This window comes from Spea bombifrons, chromosome 5, assembly GCF_027358695.1.
Source record: "Spea bombifrons isolate aSpeBom1 chromosome 5, aSpeBom1.2.pri, whole genome shotgun sequence".
NCBI lineage: Eukaryota > Metazoa > Chordata > Amphibia > Anura > Pelobatidae > Spea > Spea bombifrons.
In genome coordinates this window covers 12286291-12312496 of record NC_071091.1, presented here as the reverse complement: position 1 = coordinate 12312496, position 26206 = coordinate 12286291, and the positions used below count along the sequence as shown (strand labels likewise).

The 26206-nt window shown below is 38.4% G+C and overlaps 1 protein-coding gene across 14 annotated transcripts in view; it reads left to right on the top strand.

Moving 5' to 3' along the window:
• KIAA1217 (KIAA1217 ortholog) overlaps positions 1-24290 on the top strand; it is a 305804-nt gene extending 281514 nt beyond the window's left edge. For 7 of the 14 annotated variants that reach the window (XM_053467127.1, XM_053467125.1, XM_053467131.1 and 4 more), the window contains 14 exons: positions 1565-1669; positions 1857-1909; positions 3311-3480; positions 7435-7610; positions 13174-13304; positions 13719-13866; positions 14285-14738; positions 14918-15089; positions 15432-15580; positions 15686-15823; positions 16457-16576; positions 20101-21729; positions 22124-22249; positions 22819-24290. In XM_053467127.1, the coding sequence (XP_053323102.1) occupies positions 1565-1669; positions 1857-1909; positions 3311-3480; positions 7435-7610; positions 13174-13304; positions 13719-13866; positions 14285-14738; positions 14918-15089; positions 15432-15580; positions 15686-15823; positions 16457-16576; positions 20101-21729; positions 22124-22249; positions 22819-23316 (4069 nt within the window). In that variant the 3' untranslated portion in view covers positions 23317-24290. Of the gene's footprint in view, positions 1-1564; positions 1670-1856; positions 1910-3310; positions 3481-7434; positions 7611-13173; positions 13305-13718; positions 13867-14284; positions 14739-14917; positions 15090-15431; positions 15581-15685; positions 15824-16456; positions 16577-20100; positions 21730-22123; positions 22250-22818 lie in introns of those variants that run through there. The other 7 variants (XM_053467126.1, XM_053467133.1, XM_053467130.1 and 4 more) reach the window with 6 other exon arrangements.
• Positions 24291-26206: the final 1916 nt, after the last annotated feature.

Genomic DNA, 26206 nt, shown 5'->3' with positions numbered 1-26206 from the left:
TTAAGGGGTAGTAGAAGTATTATGAGTATTATAACACTCATCTATAGACACCGGGCAATTACTTTCAAGGGTTCCATGTATAAAGTGGATATAGAGGCAAAGGTGATAATTTTTAACCTTATTTGCATGCGCCTACCCAGAATCCCTTTCTGATGGAAAAACAAGCCTTTTGCCTTGTCTGGTGTCTGTAGAAAGCAATTGTCTATCGATAACGTTATATGGTGATATAGAGCGCTTAGGAAGTTCAGGGATCTTCATAGTGATAGGTCAGAATTTATATTGATATAACCATAAGTGGGCTCTTACTCTATTACCGTAGTATATTTGGTGTGGTTGTGAGGGGTATTCAAGACAAAATAGAGAAATATTTGTTGTATTAGTTTGAAAATGTTATATATGTGTACATTTATTTGAACACTGGATTTACTATAGTGACAGCGCCTATGGTATGTTGCAAAACAAATGCCAGCAAACTCTCTCAAAAGCCCTGTTGATCAGAGCTTTATATCAGAACAAACATGGAAAGAGTGAAAATACTCCGACACATAAAAATACAGTTAAAATGCCAGTTTAAACTGTAATGGCCGCTTAATGACACTTGAGCCCATATTCAAAGCCAAGGTACAGTGCAGTTTTATTCAGATTAAACCCGAGAACCCATTTGCATCTCACGGACTCAGATTTGTCAGCCCTTCTTTGTCATAAAGTAAACTATTGCATTTTAGTCTTCAATTTCCTTTGGTTTCCAGAATTGGATAAACTTTTTTTTTTAATAATGGGCATTTGTGGAAAAAAAAATCTGAACAGTCTTGCAATTTATACTTTAATAATAATCCTATATTAAAATTCCGGTATTATAGCCCTGTCCATAAACTAATACTCCCTTAGCTGCTCATTCCGGAGCGAATACCACATGAGAATTTTAATGCACATTCCTTTAATCAGAATTATTTTTTTACTGTTCGTCAGAATGATAAAATAGTATTTGGAAGCACAGACTGTTTGCTTAATTCTGCATCAAATAAAAATTGGGATTATTTTCCCCAAGTATGATTTATGTTGAGGGTATCCTAACCCAAAGTCATCCCCATAAAAAGTCATAGTTAAATTAAAAGTTTAAATTGTTACCAGGTTTCTAAAGTAAAAGAGATTGCGGACTTTGTTTTACAGTTTAGAAAACAGATATTTGGATTATCTGTATTTTACGAAGCTTTACAGACATTATGAAGAAGACATAACAAATAATCTCTTTGTTATTGAGTTTTAATGAAAACCAAATTAGTTTTGGACACAAGGAATATATATATATATATATATATATATATATATAAATATATATATATATATATATATATAGGTTTTTGGGTTTATCACAATAAGGTTACAATTTAATAGCAGTGGCGTTATGAACATTTTCTGTATTCTACAGTTTGGATTCCAGTGTTGTAAAGTCTGGCATTTTCTGCTCGACTATGATGTGTAGGGCATCCAACTTGATATTCAGGATGCGTAAGAGGAACAATACAGAGCTTTCTGCTAATAAGTTACCCCTTGTTTTTTTCAGGGAGAGGATGCAGGCCATGGAGAAACAGATTGCAAGCTTGACTGGTCTTGTCCAAACTGCACTTTTGAAAGGACCAGGTCCAACCAGCTCTAAGGATGCTGCTAGGTACCTATGTGTGTCTCGCATTAGGCTATGAAGAACCGACATGTCCCTTGAAACCCACCCTTGCTGTATATAATAACACACCAGCTATTTACGAGTCCCTCAACCTTGTGAATATATCGTTCTGACATAGTAACCTGCGTAATTGAGAATGGATAAAATCTGTATTTGTGTTTTTACTTTTTTATAGTGAGAAAGGATTAAAAGCTGCAAACAGCAACACTCAGAGCATGGACACTACAGGTATGTTACCGTTTACAGGTGGCTTATAGTAACAAACCTTTCCATTATTGATAATTTATTTCCATTATATTAACATTGAGACTATCACTCATTACTTTACAATACTGGGAGGCTGGTGGATAAGTGGAACAGTGGTTAATACAGTAAGGAAATTGCGTGGGATAAGGGTAAGGCAATACATTTGAAGAAGCCTGTTTGGAAGCGAAACGCGTCAGTGTGAGTTTGCTTATACGGGAAGTAGAAGCGGAGGCAAAGCTGCCCGTGTACATCGAGTATCACTAGGACTGTGACTCTTGTGTCTGGCATGAAGCCGAACTGGTCTTTTGGACAGACTAGCAAATGATATCCCTGCCGTTTTGCAATCATTTGCTTTTATATTTGTTTGGAAGACTAAAAGAAAAGTTGATTTTACACTTAATGTACCCCAAGTTTTCATCTGCATCTTAAGGAAGCAAATTATCCTTTTGAGTGCCCTACCATATGAGCATATGCTGCTCAATTAAATGTATGCTTTCTTGGGGATTATCAATAATTACTATACAGATTGTGCTCTGTTATGTCATGCTTCTCTCTATATATTTTGTTACTATACCATTGTTGGAAGATTACAAAATATCTCTTTTTTTATCCTTTTTATTAATATAAGTATTATATATTTTTGTACAATCACTGGATGGTGGATTGTTGTATTAATTATATTGCCCACCCTATATTGTTTTTATTTTTGTTCACAGTGAATAGAGGTGATAACTGTTTAGAGTTTGTAGCACTTTTACTGTATAGCGGTTATTTTCTCCTTTTTGGTTGTGTATCCTGAATCTAAGACAAAACCAAGGAATGATTAAGGATTGAGTTTTTACATCAGAAAAATGAGCAGAGTAGATGGGCCAAATGGTTCTTATCTACCGTCACATTCTATGTTTCAGTTCATTACTTAATTCATAGCATTTGTCCATTTGTTTAGAGGAGTTTAAGCGTAGTGTCAAGTGTATATCGCCCGATCTGCTTCCCTAAAGCTATGGCGCTTCAATAAATTGACTGCTAACGGAGATAGTGTTGCCGCGGTTCATTGATTTATTCTGTGGGTTTGTTGCGGTTGGAGTCGGCGCTGCCGTGTGCATTGCTCGCCCGGTTTTGATATGATATCCTGGTTCTTCTATTGTTTTTCTTCCTTCGTAGTGATTGACCTTACTACCTGGAACTGCTGGTGCTTGAGAATGGCCACACATCATCTCACATTCAGTGCATAATATAGAGGAACCATGCACAGGTTTAGGCTAGGGAGGTCTCTGTGGTATCTTAATAAATTGAAATGAGTCCTCCTGAGGCATTGGTCGTCTAACCGCTTTCTTCCTTTCTTCAGTCTTCCTTCTTGTCTCATGATGTGTTACTTTGTTACAGGAACTCACATAATATTAAGTACAAAGAACTCACTAGCCATTACTGAATCTACAACAGTCACCAATCAGACCCCACCAGCCAGGTCCAACGGAATGCAAGTCAATCTGCATGACATGAGAAGAAATGTGGTAGATCTTCGCCTTCAGCTGCATAAATTACGGCAATTACAGGTATCTGTCTATTATGGTCTCTTGAAGAACGTGTATCTGGAATATATATTAGGAAAGACAATTAGTAGCCTATTTTTGACTTGACTTCCTGGGGTATTGAAGGAATAAAAACAGTTGGCAAACTTAAGGGTTAAGAGTGTCAGTGCTGCTATCGGGTGTATATAATTGGCATGAAACTTCCATGAACAGTTTGATCATGGGCATTGGGAATTAAACAGAATTTAAGTTAAGGCAATTAAAAAAGAATACATCCCTCAAACTCATGATTCCTTTGCCTGCTTCAATGTTATCCATCAATTGCTTTTTTTGTGTAAAAAAAGGTTAAAAAATACAGAATAGATTGCATTTTGTGCGCTTAAGGGAACATGAAACATCAAACGTCAGAAGATATTATATTTAAACTTGGGGAAAAACTCACCCTGAAAAACAAGCTAAAGTAAAAGCCTATGCGACAGTTCTCAGCGTGCTACAAATAATAGGTTTAGATCTTGACACACACAACCTAATCCTATTGTAAAGGTATTTTTCCTGTTATTGTTGAAAGCAGTGGCCTATTCTATCCTAGGCTAACTAAGCCTGGGCCAGCAGGTCCAAAGGAGGTGGCAGCCATTGGGACTCCATTAAGTGATCAGGCTGGTGAAAAGGGAGATTCACCAGTCTCCCCAACCAGCCTACGCTATAGAGGACTGTCCCGAGTCAGAACAGTCCTCCACAGGTCCCCAGGAAGAGCAGAAGGCATGGCTGCTGGCACTGACCTGGGTTAGGCCAAGTGCAGCCCCAAAGACAAATATGCCTCTGCATAGGAGACTTTTAAAAAGGTTTCTTCTTGCAGCAAGAATCAAGGGCTTTATTTACTGCAATTCTATAAGCTCTATATAAAGGTGAAGCCCCTATAGAAATGAATGTTTTTCTCCTTGAGCATAAAATCCAGTGTTGTATATATACAGTAATATAGGTTAGGATTGACCAAAAACCTTGCTTTTATCTCTTTTTGCTCCAATAATTTATCTGCAGCCCCGAGACTGTTATTGCTGTGAGGCATGTGATATTTTGGGTGCCCTTTCCTGCTCACTACATCGAGCTGATTCTTTATGACAATGATAGTGAAGTACGCTCCTCTGTAGGCTTTCATCAGTCACACTGGATGGTGATTAAGACTGAGACATTCTATTGTTTACTACAAGGCTAAGGAGTATGCTAAGGAGTCAGGGTGTTTTTCTAGTAGAGTGGGCTAAGATAACGGAGCGAGAAATCATACAAGTAGCTATTATGCGGTTATCTGAAAACATTAAATTATACAAGAACTATTTTAACAGCACTTTTCTTCTGATGCTTGTCATAAAACAATTGTAGGAGTTTCTCTTTAACATGTACAATGTTATTGCAACTTTGGAGACGCTTCTTTTTGAACAAAGGAAACCTCTTATTTCTTTCTTCAGTCTGTATACTTTGATATAAAATTCCAAGGAACTTAAGATTCTGCACAGATTGTGCGATACGGCAAGTATAACGTAACAGATGAAATGTGTCATAACAGAAGCAAAGATTAGGATTCTGGCAGCTCCCATGGAAAGTAGAAATTCAAGATGTAACGGAGAAAGAGATTAATTTGAGATAGAAGTCCAACAGAACGCACGCACCAAAGGTTGTGAAGATAAAGGAGAATTTACTCAGCAGTTATTTAGTGAAAGCATACAAAAAATCAGTTTGATATATCTCTGAACGCAACCCCAAGATAAAAATCTAAGTTGCTGTGTTGGATTACAATTTGGTTTTATTGGATTCAGGAGAGTGAGAGAATTCTATCAACGTTCAGTAGCTTCGTTAAAGGGGAAGTTCCATGGAAACAAACGTTTTTTCTCCTCGAGAATACATTGTTGTGTGCAGTAATTGACAAAAACCTGGTTTAATATAATTTTGTTCCGACAAACTTCATGTATCTGCAGACCTGGAGGCGGCCATTGTCATTACTGCTGATGTAAAAACATTAGCCCTCGGCACTATAGGTGATGTAGCTTCGTGCCAAAAAATGAACGTTGGAAATCAGGTTGAAAGCTGAAACACAGCAGTTTAGAAACACTGCAATTATTTTACATTTGATTGGAATTCGAAATTATTTTCTAATGCACAGACATTACTGAAGATGATTGCCCAGTTAGTTAGCAGTGAAAAAGTCAGGAACTATCCCAAATAAAACATGAACTGATACCAAGTGGTTAAGAGCCAGCTGGAGTTATCTCATCATCTGCTGCAACTTGATGGCCATTGAGTGACTTAAAATCCCATTGAAGAGGACTTTGCTATCAAAGATCTCCATTGTGCCTCGAAGGCATGATTGTGAAAGACTGAGTGTCTCCTGGCTGGAAGCCGTCTCCGTTTCAAATTTGTAGACAGCCAATGGCATCTTTTAGTATAGAGCCAGACAAATGACATATTCAGGATTGCTGGATACAACTCCCATCACCTTTCCATAGTGAGAATGATGGGAAGGTGGGTAGATACAACAACAAATTAACCTTTAATGCATAACAGCAGTTATGGTACACACAGGGTATTTTTGTCCAGGTAACCACATTTTGGTCATTTTCATAGACAAGAATAAACGTAAAAGGAAAGAGAATGGGGACAACAGTAATATATTAAAATGAAGTTATAATACATTTATAACAAGGGGGGCAATAGAGAGTCTGCTTAAGATGATTTTGATAATGTGGTTTCGTTTAAGCCATTCTGTTTATAGAGATAGCATAGATAAACGTGGCTCTCAAACACATGCAGATAACGTGTTAAGAGGTATCAGAAACAAAGCAATATGGGGTAGCTGTATAAGTATAGAAATATTACATGAGTAAATGAGAGCTCTCACATGATAAACCTAGAAAAAGCCCTGCATCTTAGTTCACCCCGCTGGAAACCTCGTGGTCAAGACTCTTTTTAAGATGCTTTGATTAAGAAAAATGAAAACTGCATCTCTCGAGGTTCAGTGATGGCCTCAATCCAGTTTCTCAAGCTGTTCAGCCGATAAATAAGGGTCTACATGCTGTAACCAACCTTCTGTGATAGCTGGGAGTTATTGTGATACGATCACGGTATTAAATGTTGCGTTTAGATCATATAAATGGGCAATGGACTTGCCAAATAATGCTGTAAGGCAAAGCAAAAACAAACAAGTGGGGGAGAGAATTATTTTCGGAAATAAATTGCCCCGAGTTTCTTTCTTAAGAAATAGCTGTACCTCTTTCGGACCAGGTTCCTCTTCCTCTCTGTTTGGAGAATATGAAGATGTCACAGCGTGCTACAGACTGACATTTTGGAAGGCGTGCATTGCTGATTTAAACAAATGAGCAAAACTGGAACTGAAAAGTTCAGCATCTCGTAAAAGCTTTCATATAGAAGAGGAGTCATTTTACTATGGACAAAATCTAGTAGCAAGAATGCAACAGCATTTCACTTTGATAGATGGTTCTTTGTAAGGGTTTTGTTCCGTGCCACAGAAATGTACTATTCTGTCAGTAATCTCTTGGGCGCTTAGAATAGAAGAAACTAGAGTTAAACAAAGCAATGTTGGGGGGGGGGCAAAGGTATGGAGCTGAGCGTTATGTGCCCAGTTTTCCAGTATAATTAGATTTTTAGTTTCATGGTCAATAAATTAGTATATGTCATTGAACATTTTTTAAATCTAGGAGTTTTGTATTTGATGGTGATTTATTCTTGGAATTATTGTGTTGTGTTAAAACTGATCATGGAATCTTAAACCCACAAACCTGAAATGGGAGAATTGCCTACGTTGGGCTGTACTTTAGGGATTTGAAATGCAGACATTTAATGTAGAGTGATTTCCACTGTTTTTCTGATTTATACTTTATTTAATCATGAGTCTCTTCAGAAATCATCTGGTTAAGATTCAGGAGAGGAAAAATACGGAAATGGAAACTGATTTCTTTTGTATAACAGCTGCAGAACCAGGAAACGGTGAGAGCGATGATGAAAAAGGCGGAAATGGAAATCAGCAGTAAATTGATGGAGATGGTCAAGAGCTTGGAAGACCCCGTGCAGCGCCAGCGCATCCTCGTAGAACAAGAGCGCCAAAAGTACCTCAATGAAGAGGAACAAATTATTACAAAATTATGGTATGTCTAATCACTTTTTCCTTCCCACATCATTTATGTTGTAATTCGCTATACATTGTCTAGTAACAGTATTCCTTAATAACACTCTTAACTATAATCTAGATGGTACCCATGAGATATATGAACAACTCCATCCTGTATTAAAAACAGTAGGAAAACTACACAAGTGTATGCGTGAGAAATATAGTTCAGTTGTGGAACAATAAGCATTTCATTCATCCATTCTACCTTAACTAACTTACCTTTTCTCTGTAGTTTGTGTAACACATTGAAGATGCTGGTAGCCAAAGCAAGGTCTTCACGCAGCCTGTACCTGCCATCTTGGTTTAGGATAGTTTGTGACGTGCAATGGGGGGCTCTTCTGTGATGGGTAACTAGGGGTGGGGGCAGGCTTGACACCGGATTTTAAAACCCGGACCTGCTATAGCCTAGCGTAGACCTTTTGTGTGTGTATCTGTTCCTGAAGCTGTGTTCTGACTCCTGACCAGTTCAACTAGCCTCTGCCTTGCAATTTTGTACCTTCCTGACCTGGTCTGTGTACCATACCTGCCTATCCTGACTACCTGCTCTGTGTAGCGACCTTTGCCATATCTGGCCACTCATTGAGTTTATCAAACTCGGCATTGGCCGACTGCCTGCCCTGCACACCTGACCTGGCTTTCTGTGGTTACCTGTCCTGAGCATCTACCTCTGGTATTACCTACCGTATGTACAGGTATCTGGAACCTACGGCAAGTGCTTTAGTGCCGTGCTTTAGTGTGCCTCCACGCTATTGGGATCATTGAAGTCCCAGGCATGTTTGTCTTGCGGCTCAGGCCCTCGGTAGGGTGTATCTGGATGAAGAACTTCTTTGGTGTATGCTCCTGGGTTACAGCAGTTGTTAACAGTTTGTATCTTAGAAGAATGTTTAATTAGTTACTGGCCCATCAGTCATCTTAGTTTGAATATAATACCCTAACAAATATGTGAATATATTACACATGAATGAATTGCTAACCTGTAGAAGTACATGTTCAGCCACTATCGTCGTGAGCACTTTTTGTAAATATATAATTCAAAATCTCATTACCCCTTCCACTTCAATCCCCTGGTCTGTAACAGCAGTAACGTGATATTTGTACAAGTGGAGTTTGGACTCTGGAATAAACGTCATAAAATTATGAAATGCAATAGAATGTATGGGTTTCCCAGGCAGGCTGGACAGCTTCATCTGGCCTACAGGTGGCCGGTTGGACAACCGGCGTAGCCTGGATTTCTGGAGCAGCAGTGACTAGCTAGTTAACCGGCCCTTAGCTAGTCACTGCTTTCCATGAACACGCCGGTCTGTAACCTCAGTTCACGGAAACAGGTGTACGTAACAAAAAATTAATTACCAAGGTCAATCCGTTCTCCGCGTCGGATTATTCAACTTTCTGGGAACTCTCTCTTTAGTGAAACAAATTCAATTTTGTTAGCAGCTGTAACTTACATGTCCTTGTATCAACACCTTGTAACCATCAACTGAAATATTAATAATGGATATTTCCTGTCACATTTTCCCACTATCAGTACAAAATATTTCTCCAGATTTCCTCTATAATTAAAAAAAATACACAGCACATGAACTAATACTATAGGTTTCTGAATAAAAAAAAGTGCATGCAATAGTGCCGTAATATATCGGAATTTGGCATTCTGATTTTTTTATCCTTTACACTCCTACAAATAATGTATTTCACATATAAGATTGAAACTATGGATTTATAATTTTGCTCTTGCTGGTTAATATAACCGGTATGTTAAATATTTTACCATTCCCCTGTCTGACTCCATACTTTCTCACACCTTCTTGTATGGAGAATCTATTGTAGCACTAAGAATATTTATCATGGGTGACATATTATACACCAGGCTGACATTTTTATAGAAATGTTCTGTTTTCCAACTCTTCAATTTCCAATGACAATACACTCGATACCTATTACTCTTCGAAACATCACCAGCTGTTCTCGCTTTTGAGCTCCTACTAACAGAATGTGCTCGTGTGGAGCAGGTGCTGATGTTCCAGAAAAAATCAATTATCAATTTTATATACACTGGTAAATCCATTATCACAAATAAAATATATCATACATCTTGAAAGCATCAATTTAGAATAATCAATGTTTTAGAGAAAAAAAAAAAGAAAAAAGTACCAATGCTTTTCAAAGAAAAAATACTTTTTTGATGGTGGCAGACGGACCAAACCCAAATATTTCAATGCGGTGCTTAATTTTATAAGCTCACAGGGAATGAATGGAACCTTGTATTTTAAGATCGTGTTCCATGCAGTTTATGTAGTACGGTCAGTTTGAGGCCTTTGTAGAGAGATGGTAAACCAGGTCTGGATTTCTGTGTAAACTACAAATAGATCGTAGACCTTCTCTATAAATATATTTTAATCCAGGCAATGGGCCCATCCAAAAATATTTTGGAAGACGCAACAACGTATTATTCCAGCTAATTGCTACCAACGACAGGGCTCACGGAGGCTCGGGCCATCCCACCACCATAAAAAGCTGGAGCTTCTCCACTGTTCTCAATAAATATGGTATTTGTTGGCTTTTTAATGCATTAACCGTACTTTTCAGATGTCCTTATATAGGGTACCGAATTCCCTATGTCCCTTTTTCCTCCAAGTGTCCCTCTTTGGGACCCCAGATCCCTTTGTCGTTCTTTCCTTCCCTGATGTCCCTGTTGTGCAGAAGCTCGGAATGTTTGTCGGGTATACGTTTATCTAAAAGTGCCAATAATGTGTAAATCAACAGAAGAAAACATGATTATAAATGTAATTGTGCAACCAGTATACATTTCTTCTTCTGAATAACTTAGTAAATATTAGGTCACAGTTACAAATAAAGTCTTTATAAAGCCTTGCCTTTATCCCTGCATTACAAAGTGTCCTTAGGCCATTAGGCGTTGTGCGTCATGATCTCTATAACCAATGTGCACATTATAGAAATTATAGTTCTTTTTAAATGGAACAAAAGCTTTTGGGGATTAATTCAAGCAAAATTTAGTGAAACAATTTTAATTTCATTTTTTAAAATTTTTTACAAGCTCTTTAATACTGTCATGTTTGTAAAATGTGTATTTCTTCTAGTGCATTTTTTGCTTTGTGGATTTTATTGATTATGTGGATTCTAGGGGGTAAAAAAATAAATTCCTAGATGAGTGGCATGGTATCAAACTGTAGCCAGACATACTTGTAATTTACCTATTATATGGAACATGAGGTTTAGCTCTCAGATCTGGAATTCTAAATCCCGCTAAACAGACGCCTGGACTTGAATACAAAGTAAGAAGTTCAAATACATTTTCCTTATGAACGCATTTTTTTTTTTACATCTGGGCTGTGCTGATAGTTCACTTGACTAACTTTCACGCTCCCATGTTGGTATTAGAAATAAGCAAATAAAAATGTTAAAATTCTCAGCGATGCCATAAATATATTCATAAACCTTGCCAAATATGTTTCTCTGTATCTGAAAATTGTAATGTTGCTCCATCTAAAGTTTCTGCAAGGGAAAAAAAATAAAAAAAAATGAAGATAGGATATAGTTCATCATATTTAGTGTACCCAAATGCTGAAATCCTGCATAAAAATGAATGGACATTTGCCGTATTAGTGTATAGATTTAGGGCACACCCAAATCACTTTAAATGGGTCACCTATATAAATTGCAGGCTCTAGTGTGTTACGCAAATTAGAACTGGGGACTGTGATTAACACATGGTAAAATATACCGGGACAGAATGAGAAGAGGGCCCTGTTCTAGTGAGCTTACAGTCTACTAGATCTATCATTTTATTCTTTGCTCTGAAGGTTTAATCATAAACATTTTCATTTTCTGTGGCAACATTACATGTGGCCATGTAATAGTGCCTGCATTTCTCTTACATGACAATGCCCTCTAGACTGTAAGCTCGTTTGAGCAGGGCCCTTTTGTCTCTGTTAGTCAAATTGTTATGTTACATACTACTTGTTATGTCCTGTCTACCCATTGTACAGCGCTACGGAATTTGATGGCGCTATATAAAACAATAAATAATAATAATATCACATGTTCATATACACCTTGCCTTGCTGGCGCACCTATCGTTATATAAGGCATTACACTACCCTGTACGAAGGAATCTAAACTGCAATGCGCAGCTGTCCATCACTGGCCCATTGGCATGAAAATGTGGCTGGAGGATTGATGGTTCCATTGCAACCTGCCAGCGCACTACTACCCCTCTGCATAGGGCATGCTAGCAAGAATTGGCATTACATTGAAGAATTGTGAACCATAACTGCAGTGTCTTTTCTTTCTAGATTAGAAAGTAAATCTAGACATCGTTGTTCTATCATTTAAGACTTTGTCATTCCATTAACATCTTTCTCAAGGCAATTAACATGTAATTGAAACTACAACACAAATGTTTTATTAAAAAGATGTTACAGCATGCGTCATCTCATTTGGAACTCCAGTTAACACTGTAGGCTTGGAGAGGCATAGCTAAGTTCCAGATGAATGTATTAAAGATAAGCCATCTCTGCTTAAACTGTTCAATTGAAATACATTTTTAAGCCATGTGACAACCTGACATTGGGAACACCAGAGATAGAAGAAGTGTTGTTTCCAGCATGCAAATAATTGCAGGCATTATTTATATATTTGAGTTCTTAAGTTGTAGTAAAGTCCTCTTCCATCTGCCATTAATAGAAGCGGGGTGCATACTGGGGTATGCTTCTTGTACATGCGCAGGAAAACTATTTTAATCAATAGGTGCTGCAACAGTCAATCAGGAGTATATTGTCCAGCTGCTTTGATTAGATGGGTGTGCTACTGAGCATGCACATAACGAGATGATGGGGACGAGATCATTCTTTTAAAAGCCACCCGTCTATTCTTCCAAATCTGCAGTAATGTGATGCGCAAGTTGCGTGACGTCTTCAGTACCGCAGCTGCAGTTGACTACATCTACCATGACGTCTGATAATCCTGTGATTCTTAGTATGTAGAAGGCACTGCACTGGAGTTATCCTGTCGCTGGTGAAATCTCCACTATTTTTGTTGATAAAGTCAGCATTCACCCAGTAAGCCATATTTGTTAGGGAATGTGTGATGTAATGTTACTGTGGAAGCGATAAGAAACCATGGCCAACCAAAGCAATGGTCTGTGATCTGCTACTGCCACCTAGAGGCTGTGTGATGTACATACGGTTTCTGTGCGGGAGTTGGTGAACAGGCAGGGTACACATTGGTCACGTCTGATATTCAACAAAGGGTTTGTCCTGCTTCTCGTATGATAATATCAAACTGCGGCTTTGTCCACATAACTTCAGACCCAACAAGCAATGTATCCCTCATTCTGTTTAATCTGTAAGGAAATCAGTTATACAGAATTATACAGTAGAAATTTTGACAATGTCTTCGGTCATTTTTTTTTTTCCTTCGTAAAAATAAAAAATAAAAGTTTGTATATGTGAAGTTTCTAATACCAAAGTACGTTTTCCAAGCCAGCTTTTCTGATTTGCTTGTATGTGTTCTCATTTTAGTGATCTGGAGAGCTTTGTAGACGATCTTAAAAAAGACTTAACAACATCTCAAAGAGCAATTACACTGAAGGACGTGGAAGACAGAGCTTTCATGTTGAGAAAGATAGGAGAAGCTGTTTCCAATCTGAAAGGTACAGATATTTAGAAATCAATAATCAATCACTAGCGCGTTTTCAGACTAAGTTCAGTATTTATTCAGTAAACAGTTCTAGATGCATTGCAAGAAGGTGTTGAAGTTGAAGGTGATACCTTTATTGGGCCAACATAGAAAAATATTGAAAGTTACATAATCTTTTGGGAATTAGAAGTCTCTTCTTCAGAAGGATTCCATTGGGAACGACTCCAGTTTGTTTCCCATGCAAGAAAGGATAATTTCCCCATAAAACACAATATGATTCTACAACCGCAACTGATTTGGTCTGCTGGGTTCTTTTAGAGAATGCCTAATTATTATATATATTTTGCTTTAATGTCCCACAATCCCAGACTGATGATTTTTTTTTGGGGGGGGGCTGGTAATTTCAATATTTTTTCTTCTCTCACAGGAGAATTTCCATACCTTCAAAGCAAGATGCGAGCAGTCTTACGAGTAGAGGTTGAAGCCGTAAGGTTTTTGAAGGAAGAGCCACACAAACTGGACAGCATGTTAAAAAGGATTCGGAATATGACAGATGCCCTCTCTGCGTTAAGAAGGTGACCGCCTTTAATTATAAATTCTTCTGCCACTATCATAAGATCTAGTTTAATTGGTTGATTGGGATTCATATGGCTTCTCAGTTACCTGCTTGTTAGTTTATGTCATTTTTTATAATGAATACCATGGAAACCATGCTGATTCTTTGACATCATTCTGCTAAACACTGCAAACCTAAATAATTCAATACAAATAATGTTTCTTTAAAGATAAATAGTATGAATATAAACTATGCCATCTCCAGAGAACTCAACAAACCATATCCAGATATGGTTTATAGAATAGAATATAGTACATTGAGGTTGTTCGACGTACATATACTAACATAGCAGGACAGTCTCAACAAAACGTCGGCTTGGCTGTACTTGTATTATATTCAATACTTTTGTGAACCTTATTTTTTTGTGATTTATTTAGGCATGTTACAGATGGGCCTTCGAAATCCATTGACTTCAATCAGAATAACCAGTATATGATTACAGAGCAAATTACCGAAACAGAAGCCATCCAAAATGTGGAAGATAAAGGTCATGCCTATCTCCAGCCAACACAAACAGAAATAGTAGCCGATTCACAGACGGCCTCTGTGAAATCCGAGGTGGTTCCTCTCTCTGCCGGTGTGAAGGTTCACCAAGTCCAAAGTTTACCTGTCCACATACAACAGTCCCAACATTCTTCAGCACTGGTTAACCATTCTCTTATCTCCAATAACCAATCATCGAACTCTGCAGTGACTGCACCACAGGAGGCTTCTGCTGGACTTCAGACTCCGGTGGCGCAGCCTGCTCACAATAGTGGATCTACCATGCAGAGCCTCTTTATTGAAGAAATTCAACAAACAAGCCACAGGAACCGAGCACTCTCAATAGAGGTATGACCACCGTGTAAGCCACCACATAAAGACGTCCCCATCAATATGTCTTTCTGTGATGCCTCTTTCCTACATGAGCCAAACTTGACTATAGGTTTAGATGTTTTTTTTGTGTGCCTTCTTTCAAAGTAAAAAAAAAATGATTTTGAAATGTAACAGTTTTTTTTATTTGTGTTTAGGAAGCGGAGAGAAAATTTGAAGAGAAAAGACAGAATCTGGATCATTATAATGGCAAAGAATTTGAAAAGATGCTTGAAGAAGCACAAGCCAATATTATGAAGTCTATTCCCAGCCTCGAGATGCCGTCCCAATCTCCGAAAGTGGACGCTAATGAGAAAGTAGATGTTACAGGTGATGCATGCATTTTAAGGACGTATGTGTGTGGAATATTTTATACCATAACTACTGTAGCAAAAAAAGTTACAACTTATTTCATTTCTTATTAATACATAAATATCATATTTATCCTGACAAGGCAATCTACTTAAGAATTGTTAATTATTCAAAATTGAGAATCAAACAGTGGCTTAAATTCCACCTAACCATCTTATTATATATTATCCTTATTGTATTTATCCCAGTGATGTGACTTATTTGCACCGGTCTCTAGGGATAATAATAATAATACAAAAAATAATGAGATAAGATGGAGGATTTAATATTGGCCTCTCAACGCCTATTGTGTAATTCCAGAAGATGGTCCAGATGTTGAACAAGACAACAGTAAAGTAATGAAGTCTCCACCTCCACCACCACCACGTCGGATTTACCCACCTGGACCTGCCATAGGCAGCCCATGGACACCAGATGCTACCTACATAGCAAGGAAGGACAACAGCAAGGTGTGGAGGCTCTTTCTGTATTCCGTACAATGCATTAAGGATCTATTATATTGTAACTGATTATTGATTGATGAAAATGGTGTTATTTGTTTGTAACTAATGCAGGAATGTGAGGAAATACTTCCATTAGCACCATCAAAAACTACCAAGGCTGAGACAGAAGATCAAAGTTCAACACAGGCTTCAGTGGTAAAAGATGATGAAGAGGAGGAGGAGGGAGAGAGGATCATGGCAGAACTGCAGGTAAAAGCTGCATTCATATTCTATAAAGTAAATTGAATCATTTTTCTCACTTTTACTACCATTAATTTGACACAAGTAAACCGGCCATGTATTCTACTCTGGGAAATCCATAGCTTTAACTCTATGATCTGTGATCAGTTACTAAGATAGGTAGACTTTTTGTGAGTTTTTATGTTAAGGCGGGGGTAAAGCGGAGCAGTGATCCAAAAAGAATGTTACACTTTTACATCCACCATGATGGTCAAAAGGCTTTTTCAGTTTTCAATGAGTATGCATTAAATTTAAAAGCAAATTTAATATATGGTTGCAAAAAAAAAAAAGAATACAATAGTGTCATTGCACCATGGCACGTTATCAAAATATAACATTTCTTTATCCGTTTAGAAAATGCTGTGTTACATGAATGTATAAAAAATATATTTTTTTTTCTTATAAAAAAGGGATATTGTAACCGGTTTCATTACCCTACAATACCTGTAAAACACCTGACATCAACAGAAATGTCATTGTAAGCTACTTATATCGTCTGACAACTCAGTGGTCAAGAAATGTCCATCTAAAAAGGAAATATCAGAAAGGCATGACCCAGCGGGGCTTTTCAGAGTGTTTATGTCTAATGTTTTCATTTCTCAGGCTTTCCAGAAATGCTCTGTTGTGGATGTAAATTCAAAAGGTCCAACGGAGTATTCCAAATCTGATACTCAGGATAAAGATCTCAGACCTGCTTCTTTAGCCCAGCCTAGCGAAAAGAAGGTAATTTTAAGGCCTGGCCATAACCTTCTTTTCTGGAGTAAATACTAACATCATGTTGTTAGTTAACCCCAAAAGACCAGTTTCCAATATAGCTTTTCTGGCGTGCAATGAATGTATACCGTCTCCTTTAAAGCATATGAGCCAATAACAGAAAAAAAAGAAAAACACAAAAAAATAAACTTTCCGGGTAACGTGGTTTGGGTCTAGGCTGTGGATCAAACGCCACACAGTGCTGGTACTTGTCATACGGCTCCTGTTTGATTAAATCTTCTGACTGCTATAGGTTGTGTGCTGATTGTCAGCTCTTAAACTGAAACTCCAGCGACACTGAGCCAGTTGAACTAGATTCTGTAAGCTCCGCTGCTTTTATCTGCCCTGTGGGTCTGGCTGTCCTGTACTGCGTCAGGGCACTGCTTGCAACCCTCAGCCAGGAGGGCAAGCCCAAATAAATATAAAATACGCTTTACTTTAAGGAAAGGGTGATGAATAAGCGGAACAGCCTAGCAGGCGAAGTAGTGGAGTTTAATACAATCAGGAAACATAAACATGTATGGGATAGGATGGCTATCATGAATCTAAGATGAGACCAACGACTGATTGTGGATGGAGTCTTTACAGCAGGAAAAGTGGGCTGACCAGATGGGCCAAATGGTTCTTATCCACAGTTAGACTCTTTGTTTCTGTGGTTGAGTGATTTACACCCAAAATCATATTTGGCGGCCCATACTAAGGTATCCTGCCCAACACATATTTATTTTAATTTAAAAGGACAGTAAAAATAAGCACAAAGGCTACAGTCAAGTTGCAAATGTTGCCTAATGCCCATCAGATACTGTTGTAAGTGCATGTGAAAATACAAGGAAAACATACAAATTTAAATAAATAAATACAAGTGAGCGTGGCCTTGGGAGCTATGTGGGGTTTGGGTGGTCAATTGTGATCTAAAAGATCGCATGGATTCATATGCTGTAAAGGAGACTCAACAACTACATTATTCCCTCAAACGCCATCTATGTAGAATTCAAGTACTTGGCAGGAGTGCTGTACATTTCCCTAATAATCCAGTCTTTGCTCGCTCTAGTCTTTCACTCTTAGCCTAGGCCAATACCAGTACTAGATTTTAAAATATTACTATTTCTCAAGTAATAATGTATGAGAAAGCTGAACGATGTACATTGCCTTTTAGACCAGTGCAGTGTAATGATCTTTAACCCGCATGCTTACTAACAAGTACACAGCCTGCATGTAAATCAGACAGACTGAATATTAGAATTTTCCAATGTTGGGTATTGTCATTTTTTTCTTTTATCTAAGAAAGGTAGACATTCCTGTGTACGGCTCATTGATCTTATGCCTTTGTTGTGTCTGTTTTATATAAAACTCAAAATTCAGTTTAATATTTATGATAAAACACGTCATTCAGTAACTTTTTCCAGGTTAGAACGTAAAGCATGCTAGTATTCTGCGAACAAAGAAGAACTGGAGAGCTTCCACGTGACAAACTAAAGACTAGCAGCCAAAACCTTCATAATAGCATCTTCTTTATTAGATTGTATCAAAGCATGTGTAGACATCAAATGGGGCTTTTCACTAAAAGTAGAGATTTCAACTCTCTCTTCGATTTTTGTAAAGGGACAACACTGGCAGGTTCATCAAGCTAGGAGACTTATGAGAAATCTCACCACTGTCAGCATACATTATACAGGGCCAGCCAAGCTCTTGCTGCAGCAGACGTTTATTGGGGATGGACCTTCATAATATACTGTATGGTGAAGTCAGGGATCCACAAAGATGCTCTCTAATGGCTCATTTTATTGTATGGTTCACTGGCTGTGGTGTAGCCTTAATAGAGAAGCTCCAAGATGTCTTATGGATTTAAAACTGATACTTGGATATGCCCCAGTGACGGTTGCAGTGAATTAATTCAGCTGCTGTTGTGTCTTTGTGGTTAAGCTGGAAGCACAGTAGATATAGTACAGCTTCTAGAGATTGTAACAGATTTAAACCGGAAGCATATTGTGTAAATAAAGAGCATTTAGAGCAGCTGCTTAAATAAAATGTTACACACATTTTAACCAAAACCGACCGTTTCCTCAGGGGCAGCTAGCTAATGGCTGTTGTAAACTGTTTAATGGGACTATACCATGGAAAATTTTATGTGGATAAATAATACTCATGTGTATTCATTTTACGTTGAACTGGACATGAGAATTAATGGAGGAGAACAACGGGATCTGTGAATTTAATGTTCCAGGGGACAACAGTGCAGGTGTTTCTATGGTGTATAGAGAACTATATAACATATGGATTTACTTAAATGGAAACACAATTGCAAATAATAATGTATTCCCAGAGCATATTATGTACAATTTCGCATTTAAGGTTACTTCTTACTGCCTATCATGAAAGGGTTGTGAGGTACTGGTAACATTTATTATCTTCTCTATGTAGTTAAACCAACTTTTATCTCCAAGCTGTAACTTCCACATTCTATGGTGGATCAGTCAGTACTGGTGCTTAATGCTTAGTGTTCTTAATAGAGAACCATCTGTTCTGTTGGGGGTACCAGGAGACCATTATTAAACTCTGCCATAGGCAATGTGATGTTTTCTTATGAACATAAACACTAGTATCCCGATATCACACAAAGTCTACAGATATTGTATTTGTTTTATTAGAAATCATTGAATAATGGATGCAGGTGCTTGATACTTGTTACCAAAACTCCAGAAGAATATTAGAAGCACATATGTCAGTGTTTCATCTTCTGTGTGTCTCTCTCTGTACCATTCAAGAGAGAAATGTACTTAACACTGAACTAAAAGTATGCGTTACTGGTGAGAAATTACCATGATGCGAGAAGGCGTAGAATAAAGTACCTAAACTGTTAAAGATTGGTGAAACCTTGAAGTTGAAATGCAATAAGAAAAACATGGACATTCCATATTTATACTTTTGCGGTTATAAGTCTTACTGTTTTAACAATGTTAGTTGTAAATTATACCCAGAACCATGTTACGCTTACTTTGACTGTGGACGTGTGTTTACCTTCGTTTTGCATGTAGTTGCAATATTCTGTTTCTAAATGGCCCAGCACATCAGCATCTACTTTGAGAAGAATCAGTGAGGCGACTTTAAGGAAACCTCCTCATGTTAACTATTTATAATGTAGGGTCAGCTCGGCCCTTCTTGCAGGAGAAGTTCCCCAGGACTGGCAATTTGTAATTTGTAATGAAAGGGACTAAAAGGTTAAACTTTGCTGCAAACTTCATGGCAACTTTTTACTGGATTTTGTTCGTAAAGATCAGAATCTTGCAACAACACATCTGAAAAAACAATATATAAATATATATAACATTACTCTGCTCACCATAATACAAGAAATGATTCCTTGGTTAATGTATGGACATCATTTCCTTACAAAACACTTTAATATTTAGTCAACTCAATTTTGAAATTATAACACTGTAACAAAACAACTTACCTTGTAATATTTCAACTTACCTTGTAATATTTCTCTGTAGGTTTCAAAAGAGTATATATTTCATGAAAGCCCAAAACCTGTTGAAATCCCAGATGAGAAGTGGAATTTACAAAATATTCAAAGTCCTGCACCTGATTCTGGAAGTGATAGGGAGGGGAATGCAGTGTTAAGGAATGAAAAATCCACCTACAGTCTGTTTATAGGGAAGGCTGAGCATGAGGGGAGCTATTCTAAAACCAGGGAAACCCAGCATGATAAGGAATCAAAACATGGGGATGATCAATTTATGACCATACCTGGTGATGAACAGGAAAAGAAAATGAATGATTTTAATAGAACAGTAACGGAGAGCGGATTAACTGAAAGTAAAACAAAAGTGTCCGGTTCCACCGTATCCACGGTTTTGAAATTAGGAAATAAGAGCGAAGCTTTACTAACTCCTGAGCCTTTGACGGGTTCTAGTCTGTTGAGGGAGCAAGAGATGCCTTATTTAGATGTTGGTCAGACGGTCGTATTGAGACCCAAAAATCCTAGGAGGACTGTAAGCCAGCAATCTGAAGATTCTCCAACCACATCTCCAACTGAATTAAAATCCCCGGCAGACAATATTGCGTTTATGATAACCAAAACTGAAGTACAACTCCTGTCGACTGGTGAAGTCCAAGATATTGTTAGCAGAAAAGGAGATGAAGTACAAACAGTTAATCTAGATAGAGAGAATGCAGAGAAAATTGTCTCCGGGAACCCACAAAATCTAGGACCTGAAGGTTCTGTTGTTTGCACAGACAAGAAACCAGTCATTATTATATTTGATGAACCAATGGATATTAAATCAGCCTATAAGAGGCTTTCAACAATATTTGAGGAATGCGATGATGATCTCGAAAAAATGATGTCAGAAGGAAAGATAGAGGAAGAAGAGGAGGAAGAAGAAGAAGAAGAATCTGGCATACTTCCTTACCATGGGGACAGGCTGAAGTCAAGCATCAAAAAGAATAATGAAGCTCATTCTGATCCTCCACCAGAAAACAAATATAGGTTTAATTATCCATCTTTAGCACAAATGAAAAAGGTTATGTTCGAGGATGGGAAAGTTTCCCAGTCACAATTTACGGATGAGGAGAAGTCTGATACACCAGATTATCAATTTACCCAAAGGCAAGATGCCAAGAAAAAATTCAAGTTCAAGTTTCCAAAAAAGCAGCTGGTGGCGTTGACCCAAGCCATCCGCACTGGGACAAAAACTGGGAAAAAGACCTTACAGGTAGTGGTATATGAGGAAGAGGAAGAACCTGATGGGACAGTCAAACAACATAAAGAAGCAAAAAGGTTTGAAATTGCAAGATCCAAGAGTAGAGAAGACAACACCAAGGACAGCCATGAGAGAAGTTCTGAACAAGAGACCCTCTGCTCGGAGGACCCTGACCAAAGCTCTAGAACCGATGAGATACGGAAAAACACATATAAGACCCTTGATAGCCTTGAACAGACCATCAAGCAGCTAGAAAGTACCATCAGTGAAATGTCTCCAAAGCCAGGGTCAGATCATGTTGAAACCAAAGAAGAAAAACAATTGTTACCTTTAACTCACGCCGACAAACAATCTGTACTATCGGATGAAACCAAACATGTTATAGAGTCTCCTTCAATACCTTCAGCAGCACGTAAGGTATCTTTTGATAAAAAGCCTGATGCATACCAATCACAACACTCAAAATTGGTGCCAAATGGCATGTTTGCTTTTCCTCTGGTGGCTGGTGTTTTCCTAGGTTCCTAACAATCTATTTAATACGTATAATATTTTGGTGATGGGCAAATCAAGGACTTAAATCTGTGTGTTTGAAATGTTTTTATTGTTTGACCTAAAATCATTTTGATTGCATTTTTTTTTATTTATTTATTTATTTTTAACAAAAATAACGCTGAAATGTTTCTTTCGCATGACCAGGTATATTGTTTGATAGTGGTGGGGCATGGCATGTGAACAGTCAATGATATCAGTTCTAGTGTGTGATTTATGTGTTTTTGTGTTATTTTTCTCCCCCATTGGTTTGTTCTTGTAGGGTTCAAATGGAGGGTCACAGACCAGCCGAATGCCAGTACCGATGTCTTCTAAAATTAGGCAAGGAAGTATGGAAAAAAATAGCAAACAGCCCAAACTCCAGGAGCCACAACGTCAGTACAGACAGGTAGTTTTACCGTAAACCACCTTTTTGGAAGAACTTTTTTAAACTTCAAGCCACGTCACTGACTTAATATAACCAAAACAAGGATTGTGTATCTCTGTACTTGTTTTACTTACCTGGATCTGGTGGCATGAGAATTCCTATAGTACTATTTCACTTTCACCATACTTGTGCATGGCTGCAATACAAGATCTGTTGCTTTGTTCAACTTCAAGACATTCAGCTGGAATGAACGGAAGGCTTTGAGTGTTAAAATAGCACTTAAAAGAAGTTGAAATGTTTGTGTGTAACGTGTTCTGTCGTCAAATACTAACAAGTGCGTATTTGGTGCACCGCATTAACGGCTTGGTTGCTCACTTCCATTCTCACCTAATCATCACCAAGATGCATTATCGTTATATGTTTTATCTGACCTCACATCCCCTATTACTCTTCTAGCTCTCTTATCTACATGCTCTGTGGATTCTGCCAGGTCCGGGGTGAAACTTTTCCTTCTCGTACTTCTAATGCACCCTAACTGGTGACCATGTTGACTGTTTTGACAAAATGTCTCCTGCCATCTTTATTTGCAGGCTAACGGAGGTACTAAGAAAGCTGGTGGGGATTATAAGGCTACTTCCCCTACTTTATCTGTTTCTAAGATCCCAGCCCCTTCTAACACTGGGAAAAGCAGCTCTGTTCAATGTATTGAGACCTCTAATTCCCCTAATCAGTCTGTGAAGTCACATGTTTCATTAACAAACTCTAACACTCAAACTAGTCGTACCATTAATGCTTCCTCCATTGTACGCTCTGCACATAATGGTCCTTCCAAACTTCAAAGTCCGACATATACAGGTAAAGGTCATCATCTTTCATTTTCACTGCAGACCCCAAATGGCAGACCATCTCCTCCTACTGCTACATCTTCCTCTGCCTCTTCTTCCCCTTCTTCTTCTGTCTCTCCCACTTCACTGACTCAAGGTATGAAGACCATTCGCACCATCCACACACCTAGCTTCACCAGCTACAAGTCACAGAATGGGAATGCAGTCAAAACACCCCCTTCCAAGGAGACCTCCAACTTGTGAAAAACGCGGCGGCTGTTTGCGATGTCTGCTACAAAAGTATCATCAACGAAGTGCCACTTTCTGCAATATATATTAAATCTTGATGTCCAATGCGTGCATTTATCCAACATTCAGATCCCAATCAGCTGTTGTAATATTATGCTACTACTATGAATTCATTCTCATGGAGATCTGTAAAATGTATGTGTGATTGTATATATTCATATACTCTGTTTGCACCTGTGAGAAATGTAAGGCGCCTACGGATAAGGAAATTAGGATAAGGATGAGAAGACAGATTATTTTGTATAAAATATTTTTCATTGTGCAATCTGCAAACAGAAAAACTTAAATGCTAGTGTGTGGTTTAAAAGAGAAAAATAAATGGCTATTTTCTTTCCTTTTTTTCAACACAAGCGTTCATTACAGAATTCTATTTTTCACAGCAATATGCCATTGTTGCTTTTAATGACTTTTTTGCCAATATATTTTGATACATAAAGTATGTTTAAGAATTCAAATAGGAGTAGTAGGTTACCCTAAACATGTATGGGGTAGATCAGGATGACACATGTTTAAAACCATACATCAACTGGCACCCTGTGCACTGCCATTTGCAAGTATTTAAGAGTGTAGATTTTTTTAAAGTACATATTTATCAGTTTTTATTTTTCAGAGCTACTGCCTGTGATCCCCGGATATGGGTTTTAATGAGTAAAATTGGGCGTGCGGAGTGATCTAGAGAAGCGTTTCTTTCTTCTGAAGTGCCCTGTAACCCATGTGTATATAACACGTACTTTGTATTTCTGCTTAAGTAAACATGCCGTTTATCATTACCATTAAAATGCCTGCTTTTCAGTATCAGCCATGTGGGAAGGAACGCTGGAATCCTGTTGCACAGATTTTGTAAATGAATGAATTTGTATAACTAATGTAATAAATACTTATAATAAGCAGATCACTTTTTTTGGAAATAAAAAGGAAAGTGCTGCGTATGTATTTTTAGTACTTAATATTGTTTCGGCGTCCTGTGGGACATTGCAGTGATCATTGGCTCTGCTTTTTCGTAAAACATTTGGTTCTCTGATTCTTTATAAGAAGATGAAGCAAATCACTACAAGAGCTTTAGGTCATTAGGGTTCTTTTTGATTCTTTCCCAACTAAGGAAAGATTTTGGTCCAAGGACACATTATTTGGAAGTCATACCTAGCAAAGGACAGCCGTTGGCACAGTCATATATAGACTGCAAAAATGGCAAATACAGGGGCAGAAGCCTATTGGCTGATTCTTGTGCACCCCTTATGGTCTGGTTTGAGAGATCGCTCCTGAAACCGACCCAGTTATACTACTAGGTAGACCTCTGCTGTATCTTTGTAGTTCATCGTATCCTAGTGCTCACCACAAAGAAGAAGCCCAGAGAAGGACTACCTCAGCAGCCTCCATGATGAGTATATCGAGAACTACATATATGTTAAACATATATTTTCTTGTCCAGTACTATGACTTTGGAAGGTTGTCACACATTCATGTAGTTATAACCACAGGCCCCCAACCATGGGTGTTTGCAGAGTAGTGAAGACTGGAAATGTGCACCAAGAAATTCTGTGAGTTTATCCAGTACCCTGCACTCGGTGCTGCAATGGATGTTGATGAGTCAGCTGGGGGAAGCTTTTAAATACTTCATTAAGTAAAGTTATACAGCGTGACACAAATGAGTTCCTGTTGTAAGCAGGGGCGGCCCAAGACATAATGCCGTCTGGGGCGAAGTTTGAAATCCCCCCCTTTGTACTTCACTTACCTTTCAGCAGTCCAGTGAGTCTCTCTGCTCTGCCGCGGTGCGCGCTGCTTTACTGCTGAGCGCTGGAAATGACGTCACATTTTGGCACTCAGCATTACAAGCCGACACCGAGACCGAGCTAGAGGGCTCTCAGAGGAGAGAGAGGGGCGCTGAGCGGGTACTGAAAACTTGATAAGCAAAAACCACTCGGCAAAGTGCCGCCTCTTCAAAAGTGCCGCCTGGGGCAATTGCCCCACTCGTGACACTTGGCGGAAAATATTAGCAACTACAAGAGATATATCGTATATTCCGGCGTATAAGACGACTTTTTAACCCCAAAAAATCTTCTTAAAAGTGGGGGGTCGTCTTATACGCCGGGTACTTACCAAGCCGGAGGTTCCCACGAAGCCACCAATCTCTCTAATCACTACGCGCAGGCTATTGATGCCGAGCGCAGGGATGCCGTCATGTCCCGGCGCCCGGCATCAATTGCCGGCGCGTAGTGATGAGGGAGCAGGGAAGCCCAAGGTCTGGCACTTGAGACCTCGGCTTCCCTGCTCTCTAATCACTAGGCGCCGGCTATTGATGCCGAGCGCAGGGATGACGTCATGTCCCGGCGCCCAGCATCAATAGCCGGCGCGTAGTGATGAGGGAGCAGGGAAGCCGAGGTCTGAAGTGCCAGACCTCGGGCTCCCACAACTGGATGGAAGAAAGAAGACAGAAGATAAGGTAAGAGATAGGGAGAAAGGGGGGAGAAATATATATATATATATATACACATACACACACACACACACACACACACACACACACACACACACTGGTGTGTATATATATATATATTTACTGGTGTGTGTATATATATACACACACACACACACGTGTGTGTATATATATATATATATATACATACGTGTGTGTGTGTATATATATATATACATACGTGTGTGTGTATATATATATATACATACGTGTGTGTATATATATATATATATATACATATACATATACATGTGTGTGTAAAGGCAGGGGTGTGTGGTGAGGGCAGTGTATAAATGTGTATGTATGGACAGGCATATGTGTAGATATATATATAGATATATATATTATATATGTGTGTGTAAGGGCAGTGCA